Source organism: Chlamydotis macqueenii, chromosome 1 (assembly GCF_036417535.1).
Source record: "Chlamydotis macqueenii isolate bChlMac1 chromosome 1, bChlMac1.mat, whole genome shotgun sequence".
In the NCBI taxonomy this organism is placed as follows: Eukaryota; Metazoa; Chordata; class Aves; order Otidiformes; family Otididae; genus Chlamydotis; species Chlamydotis macqueenii.
The window spans coordinates 12,053,020-12,078,844 of NC_141556.1; the positions used below are offsets into that span (position 1 = coordinate 12,053,020).

Here is a 25,825-nt window from a genome sequence, read left to right on the forward strand (position 1 = left end):
ACAACTGCATACTGTGGTAACTAGGCACTCGGTTATTCTGGATGAATTTCATACACAACTTTCTATGTCTTTGGTATTGTTTTGTTCACTCTGGTCTCCTCTTCGAGTCCTGGAGATCTGTTAAAAGCAGTGTATGATCACATGATTGGAGGCTGTAGGAAAAATCCTCAACTCAAAAAAAGTTTGTGAAATCCTGGTCATTTTCTTTAAAGTAAGTAAAAGCTACATTTTAATCCGGTATACATCACTAAGGCATGTGGTATATTTCAGTGTGACATTCAGGAACGAAAAGGAAACTATTGTGAGGATCTATGCAAGTAGACAGAAAGACTATTTGAGGAGGAAGAGGCCATTGACTAAGCTAAATATGTGCAAAGGCACAATAGGATTCAAATGAACGAGGACAGAAATCATGTTGTTGAAAAAAGATCTTCAATTTTGGCCTAATTCTTATAAAGATATAACAAGTAATGAAATTTAGGAGTACATAGGACATTAAAAGCAGTTTCACTGTGTCTCTCTGAGTTAAATACAACTGGATTCAGTGTGCCATAACAGTCTCTGGTAGAAATTAATTTGTTCCTCTAAAACAAAGGCATTTCCATAACCTTCATATATAGATTGTCCCAGTGCTTAACTAGTAGCACAGTTAGAAGGCTTTCATAAGATCTAATAGAAACATTCTTTGTAAAAAAATTATGACTACCTTTTTCTTTTTCCTGACCTGAACATATGATCTCCATTCTCCACAAAACCCAGGTTTGGTATTTTTAGGCTATCATGATCACTTCCACACTTCATTTCCTTGTTAGTCTATTTTCCGAACTTAAAAAGAAATATATTTTTTTTTCTCTATGACCACTATTTCCATAAGCTCATTTTTTCCTAGTGCTTCATACAACTTATCTTTGCTTTGTTATTTACTTTTAAACACCATAACTCCTTTATATACTCTTTATTAATTAATAATGGAAAAACAGATGTAAGCTGTCAAACCCATTACAAACAAAAGAATTTTCATGGTCGTACTTCCAGATTGCACATATTACATTAGACAAATACATCAGAAAAATTTGGCTGTATATTTCTTGTAAAAATAAGGGCATAGTGGAGGTCTGTTGCCCATTACATTCACCTAGTGTTTACTTACAAGGTGGTAAGGTGAATGTATACAGTGTTTTGGTCCAGAATGTCCCTGACACTTTCAATCAGAAAATGTGTAATAAGGAGAAAGAAGGCTATTTCTAGACTTTTGCTTCTATCATGAGCTTCTGCACTTGGCTCTAAAAGGCTTCTCTAAGGAGATGATGGAACCGAGCACTATCTCTTATGAAACTCCTCTTGTATTTCAGCAGTGTAATGTTATCTCTGGGAAGAACTCTCCTTGACTATGTTGACTTGGATATTGTCAGCTACAGTTCCTTTCAGGTATGGCTGTTATGAAAATCTGCAACTCTAAGATGGGTATCATATTCAGAAGACGTCTGTATATCCACTTTCTTCTTTCCCTTACTATATATGGCGAACTGAGGTTTTCAACATTTTCTTGCCTCTAGAGCTATATCTCAATTTTTTTTTCCATATAATTGCCATGTACACCCACACAGACTCAAAACAATTCAGTACTTGGCCTGTAGTAAAACAGAAGGGTTTTTTTATAGTGGACTATAAGTTTACGTAGTCAGACACATAGTAGTCAATTTTATTTGGCTGTAAACTTCATTTATCTTTCTTTTTCTGCTAGAGAAAACAGTTCTGTATTATTTCTATTGTTTTGGTTTGTTTTTTCTTTCCATTTTGAAGGCTGTGAATTCTGAACAAATGTTTTAATATTCAAACTATAGGCCAATGAAGCAGGTAGGAATTATTCCAGATATGGATTTTGTTCTTAGTTATTAATCAGATATAATCTCTGACACAAAAATGTCCTTTCAAAAGTGAGACTCAGATGGGTGGTTAGGCTATACAATTAATCTACTAAAGTGAAATTAAATATGTTATCTTGCATGCAGAATAGGGAAAAGAAAAAAAACCACAACAAACACCCCCACACAAAAGAGCTCTTGTCAACACAAAGATGTGTGTGGTTATCATCACAGGGACACTCCCTGTCTCCCATTGCTCTTGATCACCATTTCCTCATTTTCTGTTCATAGATCAACCACTGGACTATTTCAAAGAAATATGTGTTTCTGTCAATAAAATTATTTCATCTTGTCACTCCTATGAATGTTTCCTCCTGGAAATTATCACTAGCTTTGGCCATTTTCCAACTTTCTATCAGTTTTCCAAACTTTTTGGTGCCACTCATGAGATTCATGTGGACCTTTTGCCCAGGAGTTTATCAGGATGTCTCCAGAGTGACTGGCACTAACCACTGCAAGGAACATCCAGCAACGGGTCAAACATGTTCATGCACTGAAGTCTGGAAAGGCTCCTAAATTCAACATCTTTACACAGTGTTTTCTTAAAATGATAAATTGAACTTTGACTCTTGGAGTCTCTCTGGACATTGATGACATTGTCATTTGTCCAATGACTTAGAGAAAAACAGCTCATCCCCAGCTTCTGTGGTAAAGAACTCCCACCAGATCCTTGCATGGGAGAGAGACTTGCATTCAGATTCTCCCTGGAGAACTGCTGAATTTGGAGCAGTGAAAAAAAAAGAGGGTTCTGATGCAAATGATACGCTTCTGATGAGAAACATGCTTAGAAGAACCTTTGTGAGAGAAATAGTGAGAGCACTGCAGACGGAGATAAAAAAGATTTTATCGTTCTTACTGAAGATTCTTAGTAGTAAAAGATGAGGTCCCTGTACTACACGCTGCAAGTGTGAAAGAGGAAACAGAGCTCTGCAAATAACTGTTATTTTTCATTGCCTATAAAAAGAAAAGGAGACCAGTCCAGATGTAGACTTGTACATAGTAGGCATCTGCAGAGAGTTGCAACTCGTGTCAACAGATATGTTTCAACACTATAACAGCAGTGTTATAGTCATGACAGAATGTAACTTTATATGTAACAACAGACAGAATGTAGCTTTATTAAGCATTCATGATTCTAATAATTATCAATAAAGAACACACAACATAGAAGTGAACAATAAATTATTATTTTTATATACTCATATTTATTTTTGTTGCCTCTATGCAAATGTGAACTTTAAAAAGAACATGATATAATGCACAAACATAGTTTTGTTTTCATAGATACAAACTTGTGCAAACAGGACACTCAAAATGGCATCTCGGGCTATCAACTGGTGATAAAGTAAGAGGATCTTTCAGTTCTTTTTTGCATAGTGTCACATAATCAGAAATGCCCCTGGAGAATGTGATGAGCATTTCCCGAAGTACACACATATCAGAGAAATATCTTCTGGTTTTGGTTATGTCTCTTGGGAATTTTTTAATAGTTACATCTCTTCCTCCTACTCTTACAGTTCTCACACAACTCATGACATTTTTCCCTTTGGCTACTGTTGCATTTCTGATACACCAAAAAAAAAAGAGAGGAGAAGGACAGTATTGTCCACACCATAGGTCTCTATTCACAATGATTTATCATCTATTTTCCTTTGTTATTTGCTGTTCTTTTCCCAAAAACTCTCTTACTTTCTGAATATTTTGAAGTGGTAAGACATTTTCACAATTTACCCTTATTATATAGGATCATGTGTTCCAAGAGGATGATATGGGGAGGATGTTGAGCAGGTGGTCGATCAGCACCTTGACCAGAAAATGCTAGTTGTGGATACTGATGCAATCACAGACCAGAGTAATTTCAACAGAGTAGCAGGGAGCTCACCATTGCTTGCTCACTTCTGGAGGCAGCACTTTTCCAAATGTTAACCTCAAGCATTCCCCACAGATCAGAGAAGGATATTACGAAAAAAACTGGTGGGCAAACCAAGAAAATAGGCTGCTCCGTTTGTCGCTTCATAGCGCTTTGGGTTGCGACAGGAGTGGAAGGGAGCTGCAAGATGCCTGGGCAGCACTGAAAGGACCACTTTGCTAAATAGTCTTTGTGTTCCTATGGGACACAGGTATTGGCTTCTTCACGCACAGGGATCAGCATAGATTGTTCTGTAAAATAAGTAGAATACTGCAGCCACCTGAAGAGAAGTGCATTCTTGAAAGTATTTGTCTGACATTTATGGACTAATTTGCTTTAACAGTTGAAGATATTAATGAAGCCACAAGACAAATAATGCTTCTACTGACCTTTTGTTTTCTGAGTCTATTACTATGCTAAAGGTACTCTTAATTCAAGGGATTTCAGCAGATGAGGAGAAAGAAGAGACGGCTTTAATAAAGGTTAAAACATCCAGGAAGCTAAAGCATCTTGGCAGCCAGCATTCTGACAAAAAAAAAAAAAACACTGAACTAAGTAATACAATATTATGTTAGTATCACATAACATGCTGAAAAGACTTCTGCTAAAGTTTGGATCGTACATGTGATCTAACAGGTTCCTCAGCTCTAAGTGAAACTCCTATCTCTGATGTTACAGATTTGTGCATTCTGTGGGCATAGAAACCACCTCAGCCTGTTCTCATGCTCTAATGCTAACTTAGGAAGCACAGGAAAGTGTAAAGCCGAATAAGGCTTGTGAGTCAAGAACTAGAAAGGCTGATCATGAGATAGCTTGCAAACACTTTGTCCTTTGCATCATGTCAGCTTCAGAGTATATGGCTTACACCTACCATAACCAAGAACAATTATCACAGTCCACCTCAAGTCTGTATTAATAAATTGTCTGAGCCTTCAAACCAAAAAGGTTGTAAGTAATCTGCCTTTAGTTATGTTAATTTTCTCTGGCAAGTCAAGTCTATGAATTGTCCAGGGGATGTCATAAACACACCAAATTCTTCATTGGGACTGTCCTAACAATTTACAAGCACAGACAGTCCAGTTCCAGGATAATTGCCAGGCATTCTTGAATTTACTGTTATAGCTGCTGCCTATAAATTCAACAGATAACTGAGTGTAGGGGGCAAATAGTGAGGAGACATTTCCTTCTGTCACATGCCACAAGACAATCCAGGAGATTTGGTCATCTGGAAAAGTAACCTGCATTGCTAACCTACATGTATAGGGAATGATTTAACCATGAAATGAAAATCTGAACAGAATATGGGGTTGAATGTATAGAAGGAGTTTGATCACAACTGCTTGGAGTCCAGCCCTGCAGTGTTTGCAGTTCGGAGGGACTTAAAAACTGGGTAGGTGCAAATGAAATCTAAGACCCAAGCAGAGCACCACAGTGAAGCACGAGGCGTGACTGCTCAGGCAGCAGGACCGTGACAGGTATGTGACTCCCCACTCCATGAAGCTGGAATCACACAGGGCAATGCATGGCGTCCGGCCAACACTTCAACCCAGAGATGACTTTCCATCAGGGTGACCCTGGGGCAGCAGTGGGCATGCAGATAAATAAAGAGCCTGACAGTGTTGTGTGAAATATCCGTAACAGCTTGCCAGCTGCGCAACAGGCTAAAATAAGGGATGGGCACTACAATGACTTCTGCAGGAAATTTCACCCTGCACCCCACAAAAGTACTGTCACAACTGAATTAATAACAAATATGAAATACATTAAATAATAAATATGAAAACACAAAACCAATTCCCAGAACAAACAAAACATTTGGGACACAGGACACAGATAACATGGGATAACCCAAATATCTTAAATAGTTGCAGCCCTACCTTGCAGAATCTTTAATGAGAAAAATACTCAAGTGAGCAAATGGGAAAACACAGTCACTTCAGTTAGTGACAGACTCAGATAAAGCCAGCTTTGAGACATGGTAAGTGCTGGGAAAGGAATAAATTAAGGAGAGAGACATTTGCACAAAGTGTCTGTAGACACCAAGAGAACAAGACCTCAGGAGACTAGAACGTAATTCTACTTAAAGTTACTACTTTCAGAATAAAACTGGAAGGAAAATATTTAGTTCTGGAAATGTGGTTTTGAGTACCAAAAACATCACTCTTGAAGTCACAATCTAATGTGCTGCCTGAAGGTACAGAGGCATTCCCCATCTCAACATGTTCTTCTGTAATTACCAAATGAGGTTCACACTTCCTTTTAGGTAGTAGAATTTGGACACCATTGAAGACGGAGACCCACCCCCAGCTGTGACCTGTTATGGAATAACACTTAAGATACTACTAGCATTCACAAATGTTTGGCTAGTCTTGTAGGCCCTTCCATTTCCTTTGCACCCAAGTCCTAACCTCATTTCTTACGAGACTTGAGGTTTACTTTTTTCCCCATCGACTTATTGTATGTGGGTGGAGTTCTTAACATATGTGCTTAGAATCTCCTTTCCCAGATACCCTGGGGAGTCTGATCTGTGCTCATTCAATTCAGGACAGTGGTAAAAACAATTTGTTTTTGTTTTTCCTTCCCTCTCTAAGAACAGAACATTTTTTGGGCGGAGGTTGGCCCAGCTCAGGAAGAAATGCTCAACTTTAAGTTCCTTTTTAAGGGGAGTGGGAGCTTAGAAGAATGAGATAATTTCCATTTTCCCTTGAATTCTTCCCAGGACAATACATATTTTTCTAGGGGAAGTGTCAGCTAGAGTTGTATTAATTAGAACACTGCTTAATAAGCAGAATGGAAGAATAGTGAAGACATCATTAATTCTTAAAATCCCCAATGAGTGAAAAATCCCTGCACTTCCTCCACATGTTGCTATCTCACAGTGTTTCAGGATACCATCAAGACAGAAATTACTTTAGGCATCTTGGTTGAAGACATTTGAAGGTTAAGCAGGTCTGACCACAGAAGACGACAATGTATAGGGCTCAGTTGGAGCCTAAATAGTTACAAGCTACAAAGAAAATGAAAGACAACTTTTCACCTCTGGAGAAATAACATTCCTTACAGAAGTTATAATGAGCAGGAGACAGAGTTTTCCCAGGATTATATGAGAATATATCTCTCTCTCTTTTGCCTTACCACATTTTACTGCTGTGCTTCATTTTTTGAATTAATCAGATCTAACACAGAGTTACAGTGAAATGCACCTTTAAAAAATTTAACACCACCATCCTCTCTAAAAAGCTACTGAAATAAGGATCTTATTTAGTTTTTATTATAGCCTGGAGTGTGAATGAAAAAACAAATATCATAGAATCATAGAATAGTTTGACTTAGAAGGGACCTTTAAAGGCCATCTAGTCCAACCCCCCTGCAGTGAGCAGGGACATCTCCAGAGCCTCATCCAACCTGGCCTTGAATGTTTCCAGGGATGGGGCATCCACCACCTCTCTGGGCAACTTGTTCCAGTGTTTCACCACCCTCATTGTAAAAATTTTTTCCCTTACATCTACACTAAATCTACCTTCCTTTAGTTTAAAATTATTACCCCTTGTCCTATCACTACAGACCCTGCTAAAAAGTTTGTCCTCATCTTTCCTATAAGTCCCCTTTAGGTATTGGAAGGCTGCTATAAGGTCTCCCCCGAGCCTTCTCTTCTCCAGGCTGAACAGCCTCAACTCTTTCAGCCTGTCCTCACAGGAGAGATGCTCAGGAGAGTTGCACCAGCCCTCTGATAATCTTCATGACCCTCCTCTGGACTCTTTCCAACAGATCCAGGTCTTTCTTGTGCTGAGGGCTCCAGAACTAGAGGCAGTACTCCAGGCAGGGTCTCGTGAAAGCAGAATAGAGAAGGAGAATCACCTCCCTCGACCTGCTGGCCATGCTCCTTTTGATGCAGCCCAGGATGCAGTTGGTTTTCTGGTCTGTGATTACACATTGCCAGCTCACATCCAGGTTATCATCCACCAGTACCCTCAAGTCCTTCTCAGCAGGGCTGCACTCAACCCCTTCATCCCCCAGCCTGTATTGATACCAGGACCTTGCACTGGGTCTTACTGAACCTCACAGTGTTCGCATGGGCACACTTCTCAAGCTTGTCCAGGTCCCTCTGGATGAATCAGGCAGCAGATGTTAGCCAGCTTCCACAAGTATGTAGTATAAGAATCCAGGTAGAATAAAAGAGATCTCTTCAGATGCAGTGCATTATCTGAGCAGCAGATCAATCTCTCCTACAATCTTTTCTATAAGGATTATTACAACACGGCAACAGCTCTTATGGAAAATAATTTTTTTGGACACACTCTTCACGTAGCATAGTTCAATTCAGCTGACATCCTGGAAATCATTCCAAGCTCTGAAGCTACCTACTTATGTTCACTTCGGCATTCAGAAACCAAATTTTTTTCCAGCCACTACACAGCGATGTTACAGTACAGAGCTGCTCGTGTTCTGATGGAGGGACTGCAGTCACAGGTTGGCTTAGCTGGAACAAATCTGCCAGATAAAATGGAAGGAATGTTAGTCTGCTGGGAAAAATGTCTTTTCATCTTTTCCATATTTTCCCCCGCATATTAGTTTGACACCAAAAGGAAAGGTTAAAATGTTAGTTATTCAAGGAGTTCTACAAGTCAAATCAGAATTGCATTTGCTTTTACTCTTTGTTCATTTCTGGCTGTGCAAGGCACTGTGGGACTTGGCAGGTCTTAATATATGAGTCTACTATGAGTCTCCTGGGAATTTTAAATGTTCAGAGTGGGATGTTGACAAAATATTCCCCATTGTTTTCAGCTTTTTTTGTAACGTACTATGTTGATTGTTCACCTTGTACTAGAAACTAAATCCTTTTAGCAGAGATATAGCAGGCATCATCCATTTTCCTGATAAAATTACCTTTTGCTTTTTTTTTCTTCCTCCTCGTCCTCCAAAAAAAAAAAATAATATATATATATATATATATGAGATGCATTCCTTGCGGAAGTGAGCTGGAGTGAGTGTCAGACACTCCAGTGGGAAATACACATGAACCAGTTCAAAGACCTCAAATCGTTTATTCATTATAATGCATTACATTCTGACTGTTCCTTTTAATTTTCTCGAGTGGATCACCAATAAGCCAGGAGAAAATTTAAACTCACCATAGCAGAAAGATCATTTGTTCAGGAGAGACTGAAAGGGTTTGGACTTCTTTTACAGCTTTACACTGAATGTTTCTTTTTCACTGGTGAGCCAAATCTATATGTCGAATTTCAAACTTTTGGAACAATCAGTTCCTGAACTGAAGGTAGTAGCTCAGCCACACATCTGCTGTCACAAAATTAGCATAAGCTAATGGAGAACACAGCCTGTGTTCAGCTGAAGTATTTGTAAACATGCCAAAATTATGTGAGTCTTATCTGGACCAGTAGTCAGCCAGCAAGCCCCCACCCACTGCTCAATAATCTTTGCTCACATAATGTCACATATTCCATTGCATCAGCATGTGTTGCAAATATAGAACTGAGGATAATGGGTGTACTGAAGCTAGTACAGTTCAGGTATCTCATAGAGAGCCTGACATTGTCACAAAAAGGGAAAAGAGTTATTGGATATGTCAGTATTTTGGGAAAAAAAAATCAGTTTGACAGGGTTGAAAATGTAACAACTCTATTATTTTAAAAATACTTTCTCTTGACATTTGTAATGTTTTTTCTTTCCTTCTAGTTCCTTTTTTTTTCACCTCTGTAAGCAGTGAAAATGAGCTGCTACACCATTTCTTTTCCCTTCCCTGTATAACTAAACGGCTTTGTGAATGTTACAGTGTCATTACTGTGATACTACTATAGAGCTAAGGGGCAAGATTTTCTTTTTTCTTCTGCTATTTGGTAAAGTTTCCTAGATAGAAGATGATAAACTGGACACCAGGGGGGACACCAGAAAATTTAGACTGAATTAACTTATTTTATCCAGTGCAGAAAAAAAAAAAAAAAGAATCTGAAAGCTCAGGCAGGAGTACAGGAAATAAAAGAATACAAATTTTATTTTATTTAATATTTTGAGAAAAAAAAGGCAAAATTTTCAGCTGAAGTAAGCTACAGATGTATTTTTTACATTTCAAAGTTTTTCATAGAAATAATATTTTCTTCCCCATGAAAAACGTGGAGGTTTTTTTTTTTTATTTCAGTTGCAAAATTTCAGGGACCTGCAGCTTAAGAATAGTGCCTATAAAGGAAGTCACAGAGTTGAAGACCTGGCAATCACATCTTTTTTCCACATGAATACAGTTAACATGGACATTAAATCCGCAAAATATTCTTCCTTTGTCAAAATGCGGAGATATTATGAAAAAAAAAAGAGCACAAAAATTTGAAGTATTGATGAATACGCATATCACTGTCTCAGTTTATATTAACCACATCATTTTTTTTCTTACCAGTTATCAGGATATTAGTTATTCTTACTTTAACAAGGATTTTTTCCATACCATGGAAAATACAGACAATAGCTCACAACACAAACATCCAGGCTGATATCTAGAGTGGTAAGTTTAATTATGTGACCCTACTGAAAAATCTATGCTAGAGTTATTTTAGTTTCTGAAAAATCATGAAGAGAGCTATGTAGATGTTTTTTTTTTTTTTAATTGAAGCAAGAGGATAAACAGCAGGATTCATCCATAAATGGAATCTGAAGTAAACATGGATGATTAGAGGCACCAGGACTACAGGAGGCTTACTTTTTATATAATATAGTACTTAAATCACTGTGGAATCACATGGTGCATACAGAAAAAGCTTTACAAGGGGTACATAATAGAAACAATATTAAGGAATTGCTAGACCATATACTTGAGCTGCTCTGAGTTTAATACTTGTCTGTTTTTACGAGGAAATACTTTCAATTGTGCTTGAAAAGACTCAAGTAACTTGTTAACTTTTTCTAGAAACAAATAGTGCTGCTGCCCAAACACTGCATTTCAAGTGTGCTTGCATCCTGCTCCGGGTTAACCTACTTAGCATGAACTTTGGACAGTGCTTACTAGTGGTTGGGGTGCTACAGGGCAGGGCTGCCATTCAGACAGACCTCAGTAAGCTAGAGCAATGGGCCAACATGAACCTGACGGAGCACAAGGGCAAATGCAAACTCCTGCATCTGGAGCAGAATAACTCCATGAAACATTATGAGCTGGGAACTGATTAGAAAGAAAGTGAATTTGCAGAAAGGACCTGAATGGTGAACAGTAAGTTGAGTACGAAAAGCAACATGTCCTTCAGCCAGGCCAGCCACATGCTGGTCTGCCTTAAGAATATAGCTATCAAGTCAAGGGGATTCCTCCACTGGGATCTCTTGAAGGCACATCCAGATAAATGTTTCTAGAAGAATTCCCCACACCAAAATCAAAATAATATCATCATAACACCAAACAAAAGTGGACAATTTACACACAATCCACACCTCGTCCCTTCACCACAATTAGAACAACATAAATTCCCCACAATCATTTAATACTCTAGCTGAGTTCAGTTCGTGTTTTGCCTGTTGCTGCTCCCAAGTAATATCCTGATCTCAAATTCCTCAAGCCACACATTGGGCGTCAAAATAACTGTTGTAGTTTAGCCCGGCTCAGGACCAAGCTACGCAGTCTTGCTCTCACTCCCCTCACCCTCTAAGGGAACAGGGAGAGCTAATATAAGAAAAAAGGCTCAAGGTTTGAGATAAGGACAGGGAGAGATCCTTAAAATTACTGTTATGGGCAAAACAGACTCAACTCGGGGAAGACTATTTATTTATTATTATTAAAATCAAAGCAGAATAATGAGAAAGAGAATAAAGTAACTTGCCCCCACCCCTCCCTCTTTTTATGTTCAATTTTTTCTACCTCCTTCCTCCCCGAGCAGCACACAGGGAGGGTCTTTTTCCATGAGGTGCAGTCCCTCAGGAACCAGCTGCCCCAGCATCGGGTCCTCCACGGGCTGCAGGGGAATCTCTGCTCCTCCATGGACCTCCATGGGCTGCAGGGGCACAGCCGGCCTCACCATGGGCTGCACCAGGGCTGCAGGGGAATCTCTGTCAGGAGCAGCATTACTCCTCCCCTTGCTTCTTCACTGACCTTCGTGTCTGCAGCTGTTCTTCTCACAAAAAAAAAAAATTCTTCACAATCAGCTCAGGCAGACACCTCTCAGGTTCTCCTCACATCTCATCTCCTCTCCACCTTTTGCAGCCAGGCCGGGCCAAGTCAGGCCCAGACGGCTGCCCGGCAGGAGGCCAGAGGGTGAGGGCTGCAAGGCCCACAAGGCTCGTGCCTCCCCCTCTCTGCCTCCACTTCAGCTTCTTTGCATCTTCTCCTTTTTTTTTTTTTATTTTTTCCCCCTTTTAAAATACATTATCACAGAGGTGTTATCAGGGAACATTCCATCACCAATTGGTTCGGCCCTGGCCAGTGTTGGGTGTGCCCTAGGCCCGGTCCAGTCCACCGGCCAAAGGGGAAACTTCTAGCAGCTTCTTACAGAAGCTGCCACCATAGCCCCCCCTCATTAAATAAAACCAACACAGGACCACTAATAAAAAAAGAAAGAGATTGCCGTGAGCCAATGAAGATGACTAGCACATGGCTAAGGCTGAAGCACATGGGGAATAGGGTGCTGGGTTTGTTCAGCCTGGCTAAGGAGAGGATCTGATCTAGCTGTAGTCTTCCTTTAAGAAGGAGGGGAGCTGACAGAGCCAAACTCTCCTGAGACAAAAAAAGCAACAGTCATGTGCTACAGCAAAGGAAATTCCAACCAGAGAAATGGAAAAAATTCTTCACATTGAGTGTTTAACTGCTGGAACAGGCTACCTGGAGAGGCTGTGAAATTTTTGTCTTTGGATACTTCATAATTTAACAATGCAACGCCCTTTGAAACTTCAACTTTGAACTTACCTTCAAAGCTTTGAGCTGAGGGTTGGACCAGAGACCCCTGGAGGTCCCTTCCAACATAAACTGTTCTATTATTTTATTAGAGAAATCTCAGCTGGTTTTACCTTAACTTATGAAGCTGCTCTATGAGTTCCTAAGGCCTCAAGGAGTTTGGCACAACACTCTGCAATGCTTCTTTCTTAAGGAACTTCTATGATTTAATATAAAATAATTTCCATACAAGACCACTTACCTGTGTGTCTGGAGAAGGGGGGGTTAGGAAATGATGAGCCATCCTCGCTGGTGACTGATATATCTCAGGTATCACCTGACTTTCATGTCAGTGTTTTCTGTTTTGATTCCACCAGCACAGGTATCTAAAGTATAAACAGACCATAACAAATGGACCATAATCAATCCCATAACATCTCAACCTTCTCTGTCAATAAATTCACTGTATAACACTTTACAATGTTGCAACTTCACAAACAGAACTGCTGTTCCTCCATAAAGGAACACAGGAGATCAACCTGTGAACTTGATCTGCAACCATGAATTCCCTCTGCTGAGAGGACAGACGGTCCAGAGTGGGTTTTCAGATTAAGTCACCTTATCTTACAGAGGGCAGTAGCATGGTAAGATCTAAATGCTCATCTCTCCATCGGATCTTGTGGCCAAATTCTTAAAGGTGTGTGCCCAAAGGTGTGTGTATGGACTCCCCAGGAGGAAATGGAGGAATTCTGAGCTCTGACTACCCTTGAGTCAACAAGATGGATCATGTCACATATATGCAGTGGCAGAACAACTGGCAGTAATGCTGCAGGGAAAACCAGAGAACCTGGAGAACCTACTGCCAGTGACACTGGAAGGTCTCCTTCCATCATGGAGATAGAATCATGACTAACAAAAGTAAATCAGTCTCCTACTGTAATTCCTATAAACATTTACAGTAGTATGAAGGTGGCTGGTAAGACCAGTTTGATGATTGTCACATTTGCTTGCTCTGTGTCAGGTATCTCAGTGCCATAGTACAGTTGGTGTTGCGATTGATACATTTTCCCTTTGGCTTGAGATGTATAGATACGATTGTTAAGAGGAGCTAGACTTCTCTGGACAATTTTTTGTGGGCTTCAGGTCACACTCAAGCTTCAACAGTTTCAGTTTATGACTGAGTCACAATATCTTGCAAGAGGATCAGAGTGGCAAGAGGAGACAGCTTGAGAAGACCTCCATGTCCAATCTACCACACAAAGATTCTCCAGCCGTTACACTTTACTGCTGGGCTAGACAGTCAGTTCTGAAGTCAACCCCAGCAGCTTCTTCCAGGTCCATCTTACATTCTTGCAAGTCTGAGAGACAAAAAGCTTACGGAAGGATTAACATCCATCTGGTATATCACATACAGCAGTCAAGCAACACAGGTATACCTACACAGTACAAGGCAGATGACAATCAAACTGTAAACATCACATAGTGAAATACAGCCCTGTGTGGAGATAGTACCTCAGATCCACGGCCGTTTCAGCCCCATGACTGTGTCCAAGTGCCAGAGGTGATAAACCTTAACAGGCTTCAAAAGCTCTGGCTTTGTGCCATGTTAGTGCAGCTTGCCATGGATCCAAGCTAATACCAGTGCTGGCTGGGAGCATATAAGGAGTCTCTGTACCCGCTGCGTTACGTCTCTAGAATATCTGTCATTCAGCAGATATCTCTGCACTTCAGTAGTTACAAAAGTCTAGATGGGCTTTTCAAAGTCCAGGGTGTAAGGAGAACTTTTTCTTCCACTAAAATGTTGCCAATGCACAACAGAGTAATTTGGAGCTCATCAACCCGTGAACTTGATCTGCAACCATGAATTCCCTCTGCTGAGAGGACAGACAGTCCAGAGTGGGTTTTCAGATTAAGTCACCTTATCTTATACATATAAGATAACTGAACAGAGGGCAATAGCATGGTAAGATCTGAACAGTTTGTAAATGCAAAGACTTAGAAAGAAGAGAGAAAATTTTAGAAGGTGTGAATTTCCTAAGCTATCTCTCTTTCTTTGATTGGGAAGAGTATAGTACTTTCAGAAGAAACTGAAAATAAAAACCTAAATTAATTTAAATACTCTGTTAACAGAACAGTCTATATTATTTGCTAAACAAAAATCCCAAACCAGTACACCTTTAATGTAAGTTTCAAAATAAAAATTTGGCATGGCAATCCAGAATCACAAGTCCATGAATTCTGAGCATACGGATTGAAAGAGCCTTTCAGAAAGTTTCTTATAACACTTACTAGCTACAGAATGCCTTTAGTGTACACTATATTATCAGCACCACCTACAGCGCATCACTAGAAACAACTCCAAAAACAGTAAGTTAATATTATTTAGAAAGTGTGACTGTACTCCAGAGGAACATTTTCCAAACTTACTGTCTTTCAAAGACTTGCATATCAAATATACATGGCTGACACAATAGAACAGAGGCAGGGAGAAGCAATATTTTTATTATTACCCCTAGAAAAGGTGGAGAAAAAGATACTAAAAAACATTTTAGATTCAATTGAACCCTGTAAGTGTCTATTGCATCTGGATTGATCATTATCAGTAAGTTCCTCGGTCAGAATAGAGTTAGCGATGATTATGATGACGAAGATGTCCGAAGCAGAACAGAATCCTGTTCATTGTCTTAAATTTGCTTTGGCTCTGCAGAGAAATAGAAACAGATTGTTGTTTTTTTCAGTAAGCTATTTAGTTAAGAGCTTGAAGGCAGAAGTGAGCAAATCAAATGGATAAGGTGTTATAGATGTTGCATGTCTATGAAGTAATTGTTTGTATCTTTATTTCTTTATTCTGTTTACAGCCTGCTTGTATCAGACATCAACTTATTTAAAACCAATTCCTGTATGTATTCGTAACAGCAACAGAGGATGTTAGGAAACCTATGCTATGGGATGCACACTTGAGTTTTCATTGCTCTCCATCTAGAAAAAAACTATGTAAAGCTTTCCATCTTGATTAATTTACATTCATTTTCTTCTGGTATAACTGAATAGAACGTAGTTTACCATTACACTATTCCAGTTCGATACTGTAAAAATAAATATGAGTAGACTTATACTAGTATATGCCTGGAACATCTCAGTAGTGAAATGAACCCTTAATCTGGAGAGGATATTCTTCTCCATGATTTGTGACTGCATCAGTTAATTTGTAAATTCAGTTAGTGTTCATAAATGCTCAAACAGACTTACTTTTCAAACCCACTGCAATCCATAGGAGCACTATACTTGCCTACAGTTCTGATAAACAGCCACCTGACACCGATATCACTCTTCTGAAGCTGCTTATTTTCATTTTTTAAACAAACTAGTTGTTACTATGGCTGCATAAAGATCTTATTACAGCCTATTTTCAATAATAAACAAAGTAAGAATATATGCGTAACAAAACAGAGTATTTTCTTGCATTGTAAATGTATATGCAAAAATTCAGCTGTTAGCAAGTACTGACTATTCATTTCTGGCAAAGCAGCGCAAGGACACTGAAAAAAAGGGCTTCCTGCTCCAGTGACTGAGCAGTATATACCGAAAAAGTACACCTTCAGATCTGTATTGCAGTATGCGGTCTTAATTTTAAGTCTGAGAAGACACTCGCATTGTGTGGGATGAGCACAGCAAAGGACCTGTCTGCTCCTTGCAAGAGGGTTGGACTAGATGACCTTTAAAGGTCCCTTCCAACCCAAACTACTCTGTAATTCTATCCTTATAGTGTTGCACCCTAATAAAATTTATTTTACTGAAATTCTTAACCTGAAGAGAAGGGTCCAAAAAGAAAGTAGTTTGGATATTTTAGTCCTGGCAGTAATTCTACTCTTACCCACTACCACAATATTATAGTAGAGTATTTTTTCTCAATACACTGCTGACACCACATGCTAAGTAATATTTCCACAGTATTGCATAGAATATTTCTATATTACTACTGCACTATGAAGAACCTAAGATGAAATTATTAAATCGGTGGAGAGAATCTGACCTGTATCCTTTCTTACACAAAAAAAAAGTTCTGGTGCTTTAGCCAAAACTGATAACTGCTGATGATATCATAGACAAATGGAAAAGACTATGACATTCATCAAGGAATGGCTGCACAAAAGTATCCCAAAGGTGTTACAAATTGCAGTACATTACACATTACCATTAGAAGAAAATAAATACATTTGCCATAATATGAAAATGCAGTAAACATTCTTCATGTTAAATAATAATTCAAAATGAAATGTCTTAACTGTATAAATACAAATTCTGACATTTTTAAAGAATACATCTATTTACAGCAATGACCACTGAGAAAGATGAAAAGTAAATTATGCAAATACTTCAAAGGCGTACAAACCTGCTTTTTTAGGGTACTAACTTTGATTCACAAGCTGAGTTATTCCCAATTTTATTGTTTCAAGATATTCTAGACTTTTCTTTGAAGCATATGAAGCTGGAACCTGTCCAAAGAAGGACAGAGATGTATCTGGACCTTGGTTTTGCTCTTGAACGGATCATTTTAATACTATGACATCACAACAGTACGTTTTTATGTCCCTATTTAAATCCCTGACTGTAGCATCTCCAGATCATGTGACAAGTGAAAAAGGACTATTTGATTTGAAAGCTGAACACAGAGGTTGAATGGGACTTTTAAATTTTCTTGAAGCACAGGCTGTTTTCCTTCTTCTGACTAAAAAACCAACTATTCTGATAAGAAGCAAATCAACTGGACAGAGGATTTTTAACACCTCAAGATGGGCAGTGGAGCCAGCTCTGAGAGCAAGGAGTCGGCCAAGAGATCCAGAGAACTGGAAAAGAAACTCCAGGCAGATGCAGAGAGGGAAGCCAGGACAGTCAAACTACTACTGTTGGGTAAATAGAATAAAAATTGTTTATAATGTTTTTCCATTGAGGAGTTATTTTGCTCTTGAATTACATTTCAGTACAGTGAATTTCCTACCTCTCACTATTTTATTTGAAGAAGACACTCCTGTAATACATGCACAAAATGTTTTCTAGTTGTGAACACTCATGAAGTAACCAATTAAGTCGGAAGGAACAGGCTGGAAATGGCCATGTCACTGCATGTATTCAATTTTAAATATTATAAATCCTTGACTTTGAAAAGATGTGAGAAATGAGTACCGACTGTTAGAATAAATGTTATGATGCTTACTTACACAGAATGTAGCACAGAAATAATTTTATTTTACTGGCTGTATATGCATTCATGTGCAGGATTAAGTGAGATAAGTGCTTACATAGAAAATCCACAGGTGTCACAAGGTATTGATATTGTCTATCAAACCGTTGCACTTCATTTTTTACAGAAGAAGCAAGTGACTTAGAAGGGCTTTTTTCAACATATAAAATGATATCATGGACAGTGGAATGGAAGGTAATGCAATGAAATGAATACAGGTGAATATTCTCACAGACTACTACTTCCAATACACACTATGATCAATTTATTAACAGCCAGTGGGTGTAATGGCAAAAGAAAAATTATTTTTTTTCTTGATGAAGCTTTATTCTTCTCTCTTTTTTTCCATGGTACTGCGTAGCCTACAAGAAATATCTAAGAGCACAATAACACTGCCACCATCTTAATATTTTTCGTCTAACAGTATGATGCCCGCTATGACAGTTTACACTGGCTTCACTAAATGAATAGAAAAAACAGCCTTTGATCATTGAAATGTTTCTATTTTTTCTTTATTGTAACCATAATGCTTATAAATGCTTTTAAACTGACATATATTCAGACTTAGCTAGATCTGTTCGATAAAGTAAATCAACTTAACTCTGTTGTTTTGTATCTTATGCAAATAGTGTACTTATACCTGCTGAGAATCTAACTGTTATTATTAATAAAGAAATAAGAGAAAACCACAGCCATGCAGGTTTTTGAAATAATAATAGGAAAGTAGCAGTTTGATAGACTTTATGTACCATCAGTATTCAGATTGTGGTTTACAAAGCTTTTATGTCCAGTGGAGAATATGAAGATTTTCTGTGCCACATTAATATAAAATATTGCCTCTGCTGAGAGAAGCTTGAGTTGCTCAAAAACCAGAACAATATTTTCATTTAAACTTTCATAAAGTTTCAATACTTTCTATATACACTTATAAAAAGTGTAGAGTTAGAACCAGGATCCATCTACTCCAGTGTCCTGTCTTTGGCCTTATCCAACACTGAGACATGACAAAGATGTAATAAATCCTTTAAGACGAATTTATAAGATAGAGGAATTTATAAGATAAGCAGTTTCATTATATATTTTGATCTTCCAGCCTTCATGTCTTGGCAATAGTACTGGAGGCTGTCTTACACTAGAATACAAACTAAATTACCCCTCCCAGAACACATGTATGTATTAAGAACTTTAGTTTTTAATGTTTCCCAATGAAAATATGTCTTTTTTGGATACTATTAATTTCACATTCTCAAAATAACTTTAGTAAAATACTTTAAGATTAATTGTAAGGTATGTGAAAAAGACTTCTAGTTCATTCATTTCAAATCTGAACTTATTTCAGTTTCATCAACTATACAAGCACTCTTTTCATGAGATAAGATGATCATCAGAATGTGAAATAATTTTGCTGAAGTCTTCTTTACAATATATATTTCTATAATATCTTCCTTTATTCATGTCACACATGATAAAGATTCAAATTTGTCAAGAGGTAATGTTCTGGAATAATTTTTCTCCTGAGAACTGTTATGACAAATCATAAGGAATCAAGGCCTTGGTAAAAAAAAAACATGGGGGAGGAGGAAGATTAGACACTTAACAGCTTGAATTTTCTTGTTTTTAAAAAAGCCAGCAGTGAATAAAATGTGAGTCTGTTTCGAGCCTATTGCACAGCTAGAGTGAAAGTGTCTCTTGAACACTTAGAATCACAGCTGCTGAAGCAACATGTACAAGGGGCAGCACATATCCTGTTCCATAGTCAATCAGTGAAATGGCCAGACAGGAGAGGATTAAATTTACTATGTTCAGATCTGGGCCTGTTATCTTTCCATACCACTGAGGTGATCTCAGAAATTATTCACATTTTACACTTAATAAATCAAGGGTTGCTTCACTCAAGACAATCAGCCCAGTTCTATCCTAGTTTTAGGTTTCTGTTCAGATTCAGAGCTGATGTTACGTCTATATTACAGACCAGATATCACCACTATTTCTTTTGCAGTAGGCAGATAGTAGGTAGCAAATACTCAGAAAAAAAAAAATTGGGTATGTATATCAAGTTTTCCAGTGTGATCATTATGCTCTTACCCTTAAAATGTAAAAAAAAAAAAAAAAAAAAAAAGTATTCTGACCATTTCCTGAGAGGATTACTTAATATCTGCTCTAGTCTCTCTGCATCCTCCAATAGGTGTCTTTACAAAAATTAAATTATATCCAGAAACCAAAGACACCACATTTGTTTATGTTAAATTCCATGATCTGGGCAAACACATGATCTGTGCTGAGGTGATAATGTACAGTTCATATGACATGCACATAAAAACTGCACATATAAACTGGGGGAGGTGGAAAATCATGCCACTTTCTGCCATTCTTCACAAGTTGTCCAGGAGCCAGGAGGGTTAAGTCCTCTGTGCCATGTGTTCCTATGTTGACAAGGCCATCCCATCCCCCCACCTTGTCCACAAACCCAGCCTCTACATATTTATACTTCCAAAAAATCATATTGTTTTATGAGTCTGGAACAAACTCCAAGGTGAAAATTTTATTTCCTTTGTATCAGGGCCATATCGTGCCTACCACATCACATGCAGTTTGTATACTTTGCCGTAGGCCAGCTCGCACTTTATTTGTGTGCAAAGTACAGCGCACATTTGAAACATGACCAAAACGGCTGATGCTCACAGTGACGCTGCACAGAAAGAAGAGCTTAGCTTCAGTCTGAGTAATCATTAAACTTTGAACTTATTTATTTTCAAAGTATTACTCCATGGTCTCATCGTCTACCGCTTTCAGTGGCAGGACAAAACTTACTATCATTTGAGCTGGTCAGCCTCAGCTCACTTTACTGAGAAATATTCACTTTTAGGGCACAACTCACCCAATTTAATTTAAACATCTGCTTCAGAGTGTCAAAATTTGCAGCTGTTTGTTTGTTTTACTTTTAGTAGCAAATACTTTTCTCCACTGACTATAAGACATCTCTGATGAGTAGTCTGAAGGTAGAAGTTTACAGTATAGACATTTAAAACCAGTTAAATCAATCACTGTTGTACTGAAGTCAGGTTTAAATTCCTGTTATTAACACCTGCACTGCAAGTAAAGACTTTGAGCACAAAGACAGCCCAATAATCCTATTGACAGGAATACACTGATTTTCTTTTTTGGGGAGCTGGGCAGCATTTAGGGACCTTATTCCCTCAGGAGGGTTAGATCTTAGATCTTTCCTCCTTTCTCCCCACAGAGAAAGTTTGTTCAGTTTGGTAAAGGACCAGAAAAATAGAATTTCCACTCTAGTTTGTATTTTCCAGAGGTCTGAATTGCACAAGCAAGGCTCAGGCAGAGGTGTGAAACCTTTTAATGTGAAGATTTTCTTTTCCTGCTTTTTGCTGTTTTATGTCATTGTCAGTGCCTTTTGTGACAGGTTTCAAACAAATATTCAGGCAGTAGGTTTTTAAAATTTTCTTACCTTTGCTTCTGGAAACTTTCCTAAACCAAACCTTTACTTCTGCGTAAATAATAACTGTAAAGAGAAAATAGCTCTTGCCTTGAGATACAAAAGCAGCTTAATATATAAAAAGAACCTTCTTCCACAGCTCAGCAGATGCTAACCTTGAAAGGGGCTTGTACTCTCCCCAGTTTCTATAACTATTCAAACATTTTGCATGACAGTAATGTCATGTTACAGCTGAGGTCCTGCGTTCTATTCTCCTTTGAATTTGAGAGATTCTCACCAGCTTTCAAGCCGCCTCCAGTTTTCTCTCTATTTCTGCTCTGTCTATGTACCTTGGTGGCCAGCAGGGAAGAGGTCAGCCAGTCCCAGAGCGGTGGGGCAGTTCATGTCAAGCTGCTGGGGGATGGCTCCTAAGCGGCTTGGTGCCTGCAGCCATGCCACACAGCACTTCTTCTTGAGTCTCCTCTGCAGCCCCAGCGTGCCCAGAAACACAGTGGGCTTGGGACGTGGGTGGGTGCAGTTGGAAATATCCAAAACAAGAAGAGAGGCAGGTTACAGTCTGCCAGACTGCTGTGTGTAGAGCAGCAGGCTGAAGGCTGATGTGGCGTGGCCCAGGGCATGGTGGAAGTGATCTCTAGGAAGAAGTACGCAAGCAAACTTCCATTGACTTTACTGGCAGTGAGGACATCTTTCAGCTCCCGGGAGCAGGGCCAGAGTTTCAGGCACTGACTGGAATTTCCATGCCTTTATTTTCTGTGCCTTTATCCATCTCAAGGAAACTTGGCATCCAAACAGAGAAATCAGAGGTAAATTTGAAAGAGCTAGATCTTAGGTATGTGAAATGCAAAATACAGGCTATGACATATTATTGCTGGTCCCTATCAGGCTGAGCTATAAATCTTCACAGTGACAGAGAGTTTTTCAAAAGGCAATTAAACTTTCCAAGCTTCAGGACAGGACTAAGTTTGGCCTAAGGTCACAGTTTTTATTCAGAAAGTCTAAGCCCGGTTATAACTGCCCTTTTCACTGCCTCCTAAAGAGAAGCTGCCTCCAGCTCCCCATGTAGTCACATAAGGGCTATTATGATGCTCTCTTGCTGCTGTAGAAGGGTATCGTGGTGGGTGGAAACACAGCCCTACCCCTGCTCTCCCATCCCGGGGCCATAGCCAGAGGAGCAGGCTGCACAAGGAGGGGGAAGGAAGAAAGGAAGCAGGTGCAAAGTAAATGTTTCTGACCCATTTCCTGGGGTTCAACTGCTGCTACGACTAACATAGTACTCCGGAGTGAAGCCAAAGTCTGAGAGTCATCTGTTGTTTAGATAAAGGCATTACTGGACCATAAATTAAAGACGAGCAGAGGTAGAAAAGTGCACCCAAAAGATATAAATTATGCCTCCCACTCTGTTTTAAGTTTGTCTTTCAGATCTGGAAGAGAGGTTCATTTATATATTATGCTTCCTGGCATCTTTCCGTGAGGTGAATGTATGAATCTCAGCACAGTTTGCTCTCTTCCCTGGAAAAAGTGTAGCAAACACCACCTTGCTGACAGGGCTTTACCAAGTTCTTCAGAAGGGCATTGAAGGAATAATAGCTGATGTATGGCAAATTTGCATTTTTTCCAAACTGTGGCAGATGGCAGCATCAGCCTATTTTGCATAGGCTCGTTTTTCTCTTGCACTTTCTGCTGTTCACATTATAGGTTTTAGAAAATGCTTTGCATATGGTTTACTGTCTGTTGTGATTCATTTGAGTAAATTAATCCCTGTCATTTAAATGTTATTAGCTTTACAAAATCTGTTTGGAAAGTCTGTATTCAGTTTGTTTCGTTCACTAAGAAATCCTCAGTTAAAATAGCCATGCCCCAGATTTCTTCTTTTGTCAAAGGTATTCAACATTGTCCAGTGAGGTAAAAGATAAACTGTGAAAAGAAAAGCAGTGATGAATTCTGTCCCATGGATCCACAGTCAAAATGAAACCCTTTCTTCAGGTGCTTTCAAAATCTGGCTCTTGTTTGGCAGTTCTTGCCAAGCCTCGCCACTGAGGATAATCACCCACACTGATTTCCAGTGAAGAAGGTTTGCATTGTGATCACTGATGTCGCATGAGATAAGAAGAGCAAATTAATCATACATAATCTCACCAAATCTGTACCCTAGTTCCGCAACTGGCTGTGCAAGTAATTGCCTGTACCTCCCTGCCAGCTACTGGGATTTCCTGCAGAATTGTTCCCAAGCTGGATCTGTTGCGCAGCTCTGCTTGTTTCCCACTTCCACCCACTTTACTTCATAGCCGACCACGGGGCAGAGGAGCTAGCAAAACACCAGTGTTAGGACTTCTGCTCATGTGCTGCCTCTGCATCATGAGCTAGACCACATGCAAGTCTCCACACTCTGTTTTTCCAGTTGCTCAGAGAGGCTGGTTGAAGAGCCTGGAACTGGATGGTTTGGTCTACAAAAGGTCATGATATACATTAAACGAGCAGCAACAAATCATGTGATGAAAGGACTCCGTCAGAAGCCGTACTATGTTCACGTCTTTCTGCCCATCTGCTGGGGATGAAATCAAAATGTGAACAATATATTATTTTCTTTATAATTGAAGAGTCTTTGTTTTTCTCTTAATGGACTGAATGTTCCTTATTTTTTAAATGTCCCTTTCGTTTTCAGAATTAGTACTCTTACCAATATTTCATTCTTTTTAAGTCTGAATGGACACTAAGGTGGGTTATAGATAGTACAATGGTGATCTAAAACATCTGTATGGCTCTTCATAGATACAAAATTCCCTAATGCAGAGTTATTTTTAATACTTGCTACTTAATTAATCTATCAATCATATCTTCTCAACTTTCCCCTTCTGCAGGTGCTGGAGAGTCGGGAAAGAGCACTATTGTAAAGCAAATGAAGTAAGTATATTAATATTCATACCAGTTGTTGAGTCTGGTATTTGTAGTATAAGCTATCTAGCTGATGTCTTAGTACAATATTTATGCTTATTTGAATAAAATGCAAAGAAATATAATTCAAATCAGCTTCTCATTCAGCCACATAAAGAAAAATACAAAGTGACTAAGACACACAGCTGGATTGGTAACCAAATCTGCCAGATCAAGTCATGCCCTGGTCCAACTCCTCAGTGAAGACCAGAGAAGCTTCTTCATCGGCTTTGGTAGGAGTTACAGTACTGTAGTGAGAACATGAATGTTTAAGACACCAGCCACAGCAGATCTGCCTAATGTAGTACCCTGTCTCCTGCAGTAACTAATGAAGGATGTTTCCAGGAGATCATAAAACCAGACAAGCAAACACACAATCACACTTGTGCTGGATACCCTGATAGTATCTGGTGACCTGCAAGTCAGGCACCATCCTGAACCAGAGAGAGCATCACTGTGTTTAACAGCCCTCAGTTAATTCATGCCTAGTTATGAATCTTTTTTGAATCAATGCAAACTAATAACATCCACAATATTCTACAGTGAGTTGTTCCACAGTTTAATTATGTATGATGTGAATCACCTCCCTTTGTTCGATTTTAATTTGGTCCCTTCTGCGCTTCTGACTAGATAATTTCCACTGTGTGGTCTAACTTTTTAAAAATCAAGCTGAGTATTTCTGTGCTATGCTCTAAGTTAGCGGTACAAACCTACTATAAATAATTCAGCAAGTGAAAAGCAGGAAACAAAATATTTGGTAACTCATCATGCCTGTTGAGATTGAATCAAGTCCACCTATCTGGTGAGCAGCTGTCTTTCCATGAAAAAAAAAACCAAGAGACTAACTTTTTTCCTCCAATAGAAACATAATTCAGATATTATGACTGGTAGCCTGACACCTCATGCCTTCAGCATCCTGCATTTATTTTTTAAAGATTGTTTATTTTTTCAAGGAGGATCGGGGAACAAAATTTTCCATTTGCTAAAATGTTCCTTCTGGCCATACAAGATGTCAGCCTGTTTTACAATCCTTCCTTAAGAATGATAGATCTTTAATAAAAGCAGCAAAATTCACTACTGATTTTACAGGCTGGCTAACATACCTTCTGCCAGAGGACATAAATATGTATTTAAAAAAAAAAAAGAAAAAGAAAAAAAAAAAGTCATGAAAAGCCACAAACAAAACTAAGTTTTATTTCTGTAATTACAGAATCTTATATTTTCTTCCTTCCTTTGTTCTTCAAAGGGAAAGCATGAAAATATAAAATAGCCATTTGTGGACTATGTTAGGGCCTTTCTCTCATCTCAAATTTTTGCAGCCACCAGCAAAACACCCATCTTCCGCAGAAATCCTGTTATGGCCACCGCTGTGAGAAACCAAGTTCATGAACCTCATGGGGTTTGAGTGTCTACATATTCCATTATTTATAGAAAAGCTGCTGCTTTCACAGGTAGTGAGAGTGAGGAGAATATGCTGAAGGACCAATGCAAGGTTCAACATTGA

The 25,825-nt window shown here is 38.8% G+C and overlaps 1 protein-coding gene across 2 annotated transcripts in view; it reads left to right on the top strand.

Annotated features, from left to right (window-relative positions):
• The first annotated feature begins 12,770 nt into the window (after positions 1-12,770).
• Positions 12,771-25,825, top strand: part of LOC104476868 (guanine nucleotide-binding protein G(t) subunit alpha-3) — a 29,306-nt gene continuing 16,251 nt past the window's right edge. The window contains exons 1-2 of one of the 2 annotated variants that reach the window (XM_086739953.1): positions 12,771-13,006; positions 24,249-24,291. In XM_086739953.1, coding sequence (XP_086596079.1) covers positions 24,287-24,291 — 5 coding nt within the window. In that variant the 5' untranslated portion in view covers positions 12,771-13,006; positions 24,249-24,286. Of the gene's footprint in view, positions 13,007-18,108; positions 18,132-24,248; positions 24,292-25,825 lie in introns of those variants that run through there. The other variant, XM_086739952.1, reaches the window with a different exon arrangement.